The 3,137-nt window shown below is 62.3% G+C and overlaps 1 protein-coding gene across 1 annotated transcript; it reads left to right on the forward strand.

Annotated features, from left to right (window-relative positions):
- Positions 1–829: 829 nt before the first annotated feature.
- Positions 830–1,689, forward strand: EMIHUDRAFT_373405 (hypothetical protein). Its single transcript, XM_005786273.1, has one exon. It carries the CDS (start codon positions 872–874, stop codon positions 1,571–1,573), a length of 702 nt encoding a protein of 233 aa, XP_005786330.1. The 5' UTR covers positions 830–871; the 3' UTR covers positions 1,574–1,689.
- The last annotated feature ends 1,448 nt before the right edge of the window (positions 1,690–3,137 follow it).

Raw genomic sequence — 3,137 nt, forward strand, 5'->3', positions numbered from 1 at the left:
GCAAATGATCATAGTGGGCGTCAGAAGAGTCGTCCTGGCGCGAGGAGAGCTCGATAAACTCGAGGGGCCAAAACATGCTATGGGTCCCAAGTATGGGTTCGGGACGTATTCACACCAGTGTGAAGGTAGGGGACCCTGGATTTCTCCTTTCAGTGTGTTTCTTTTCCAGGCGGAGTGTGCGAGGAGAGCGGAGCTGCGCCGAAAGGCGGGAGAAGCCGCGAGAGCAAGGGGTCGGCAGGCGGCGGCGGCGTCGCAGAACGAGGCAGAGGGAGCGACGCGACAGAGGAGGAAGCGACAGGAGGGAGAACGACGAGAGTGGGACGACCGCGAGGTGGCATGAAGGTTGCAGCGAGAATCGGCGAGCGAGGGACTGCGAAGTGAGATAGGAAGAGGCGGACGCCCAAGGGTGGGCGACGGCTAGCGCACCAGCGCACCACACTCCTCTCCTTAAAATCCCTGTGTGGTGGCGGCGTGCCGTCCTCCCATCCTCTCTTGGCGTGTCTGATTTCTTTCTTTTCTTTCGTGTTGTTTGTCGTGTTAGTGCCAGTGCGCGCCAGTCCCGTGCCTAGTGTAAAGAAAGAAAAAAGACACGCCAAGCGAGGGAGGGGTGGGAGAAGGACAGGGTCCCCACCTGCACGTGCCTAGTAAAGAAAGAAAGAAAGAAAGCATTGAGACAAGTCGACAGACAAGGAGGAGGGAGGGGAGGGATGGGAGGACTTGGCTAGTGTCCTTTCAGGCATTTTCTTTCTTTCCCTACACCGAGTGTCCTTCGGACTCGTTTTGGGGGCTTAGCAGAGTACCAGGTACTCGTAGCGTTTGTTGTCACGGTCTCCTGGGGCCCTCGTTGTTTGTGCTTGTGTCGAACCCGTGAATGGCCTCCGCCATCATCGCCGGCGCCGGCGCCTCCACAGGAGCCGCGGTCGCACGAATGTGCGCCGCACGCGGCCTCGCTGTGCACGGCGCGCGGCGCCGGCCACCACCGCAGCAGAGCGGCGATACGTTCACGGTATCTGCAGTGGACTTTCGCGATGAGGAGTCCGTCGAGGCGTTCGTGGCTCGCGTCGAGGAGTCCTCTGGGCCTGTCGCGCTCGGCGTGCACAACATTGGAGCGAATGTTCAGTTCAGCGTGGCTGACACGACGCCGCAAGTGTTCAGGAAGACTTGGGAGCTTGCCGCGCTGTCGTCGCTCCACTTTGCGCGGGCGCTCGGCGCTCGCATGGCGTCGCGCGGCGAAGGCACGCTCATATTTACGGGCGCCACAGCCTCGCTGAGAGGCGCGGCTAGTTTTAGCGCGTTTGCCGCGGCGATGCACGCCAAGCGCGCGCTCGCGCAGTCGCTGGCGCGCGAGCTCGGGCCGCAGGGCGTGCACGTGGCGCACGTCGTCATCGACGGGCCGGTCGACACGCCGTTTGTGCGGCAGCTGCTCGGCGAGGAGAAGTATGGCTTGCTCAAGCAGCGCGGAGGCTTGCTCGAGCCCGACGCCATTGCGGAGCACTACTGGGCGTTGCACCAGCAGCCCAAGTCCGCCTGGTCGTTTGAGAGCGACCTACGGCCGTACGCCGAGCGATGGTGACAACTGCCGATGTCTGTGAGGTGCCGCCGCTAGCTACACCTAGGTAGTGTGTGCCAGTCACTTCCACACCCTTGTCGTGCCAGCGAGAGAAAGATCAAAGAAAAAAATCGCACCTCGAGCGTCGTCGTCTCGAGGTACGAGGTCGAGGAGAGTTAGAACGAACAGATCACACAGATCAGAAGACAGAACGTTGGACCTACTTTTCTTGTCCAACAGGATCATGCGGGGTAGAAGGAAGGAGAGAAAGAAAACAGAGAACACGGACGAGGGATGCGAAGAGGACAGGGTCCCCACGCCCGCCAGCGCCACAATGTCTAGTGGTCCCACGCCCGCCAGCGCCACATGAGTCATGACGCCCACAGCAGCCGCGTTGGTCGGCGCGCGCCGACGCCGACCATCTTTTCTGAAGAGGACAGGGTCCCCACCCACTATGTAGGAAGGTGAAGAACAGCCAGGCTCGCGGCGAGCGAGCGTTTCTTGTCAACAGCACCCGAGGGTTTTACCAAGCTGCCAACCCTATTCACGCACTGTGCGCAAAAGACCACACCAATCAACCAACTGTTTCCGGGCCCGAGTGCGCGAAGTGCGGGACCAGCCAACCAGCCCCCCCCCCCCCCCTGTGAAAGCACGAAGAAATCTCTCGGAAGTGTCCGCTGGCCGCGAGATCTGCGAGAGTGTCGCGCGGGCCGCGAGATCTGCGAGTGACCTAAGGCTGGGCGCCCACGACGCCCGTGCTTTGCGACCTCATCGGACCTGGCGCACCACTGCGCACTGGACGCAGCGACTGCCTCAGTGATCGGCCTACCGCGCGCCGGGCCTCGCGGCAGCCCGTGGCGGTTCGTGCGCGCTGCGCTTGCGGTGACGGCGGCTCACGACCCCATTGCCGAGAGGGCTAAGGCAACAGCGAAGGCAGCAATTGCCTCGGTGCTTGCCACGTATAAGGACAAGGCTGTGTAAAAACGGTTATTGTGTGTAATGATCTGTGATCTGTAAGGGTCCGCCCGCAGGCGCATTTTGTATACCGAGGCGGTGCCCGGTGCCGAACCTGTCGGACCTTAAGACAGCATTGTAGATCCGTGGGCGAGGGTGGTGGCGTCCCCGTCGGGAGGGGGCAGGGGCTGTCTGGTTTGTGGTTATGTGTGTAATAGACAATATGTGTGCGGAGAGTGCGGGACCAACCAACCAACATCTGGAGGCCTGGAGTGCGCAGAGTGGGGGACCACCCAACCAACCCAGGGCCCGGAGTGGGTGAATAGGGTTGGCAGCTTGGTAAAACCCTTCGGGTGCAGGCACCACAGCCGCCCACTCGGGACACTCATGCCGGCATACTGTGAGCTTCCCGAGAATCCATTCGAGCCGGCGCTGCGCCTCGTCGCCACGCACCCGCTCTCCTCGTTCTGCGAGACCAAGCAGCCTCCCAAGCAGCCACCACCGAGCGCAAAGCCGGCACGCAGCGGCAAAGGCTCGGCAAAGGGCAAAGCGAAGAAGGAGGCGCAGCCGGCGGCGGTGCCAGCGCCCGCGGCGAAGGACGAGAGCAGCCCTCCCGCCGCCTCCCCCGGCCACG

Source organism: Emiliania huxleyi (assembly GCF_000372725.1).
Source record: "Emiliania huxleyi CCMP1516 chromosome Unknown EMIHUscaffold_1521, whole genome shotgun sequence".
Taxonomy (NCBI): domain Eukaryota; phylum Haptophyta; order Isochrysidales; family Noelaerhabdaceae; genus Emiliania; species Emiliania huxleyi.

What these genes read in the sequence shown, in the direction of transcription:
- EMIHUDRAFT_373405 (XM_005786273.1), top strand. Translation starts at nt 872, where the DNA reads ATGGCCTCCGCCATCATCGCCGGCGCCGGCGCCTCCACAGGAGCCGCG.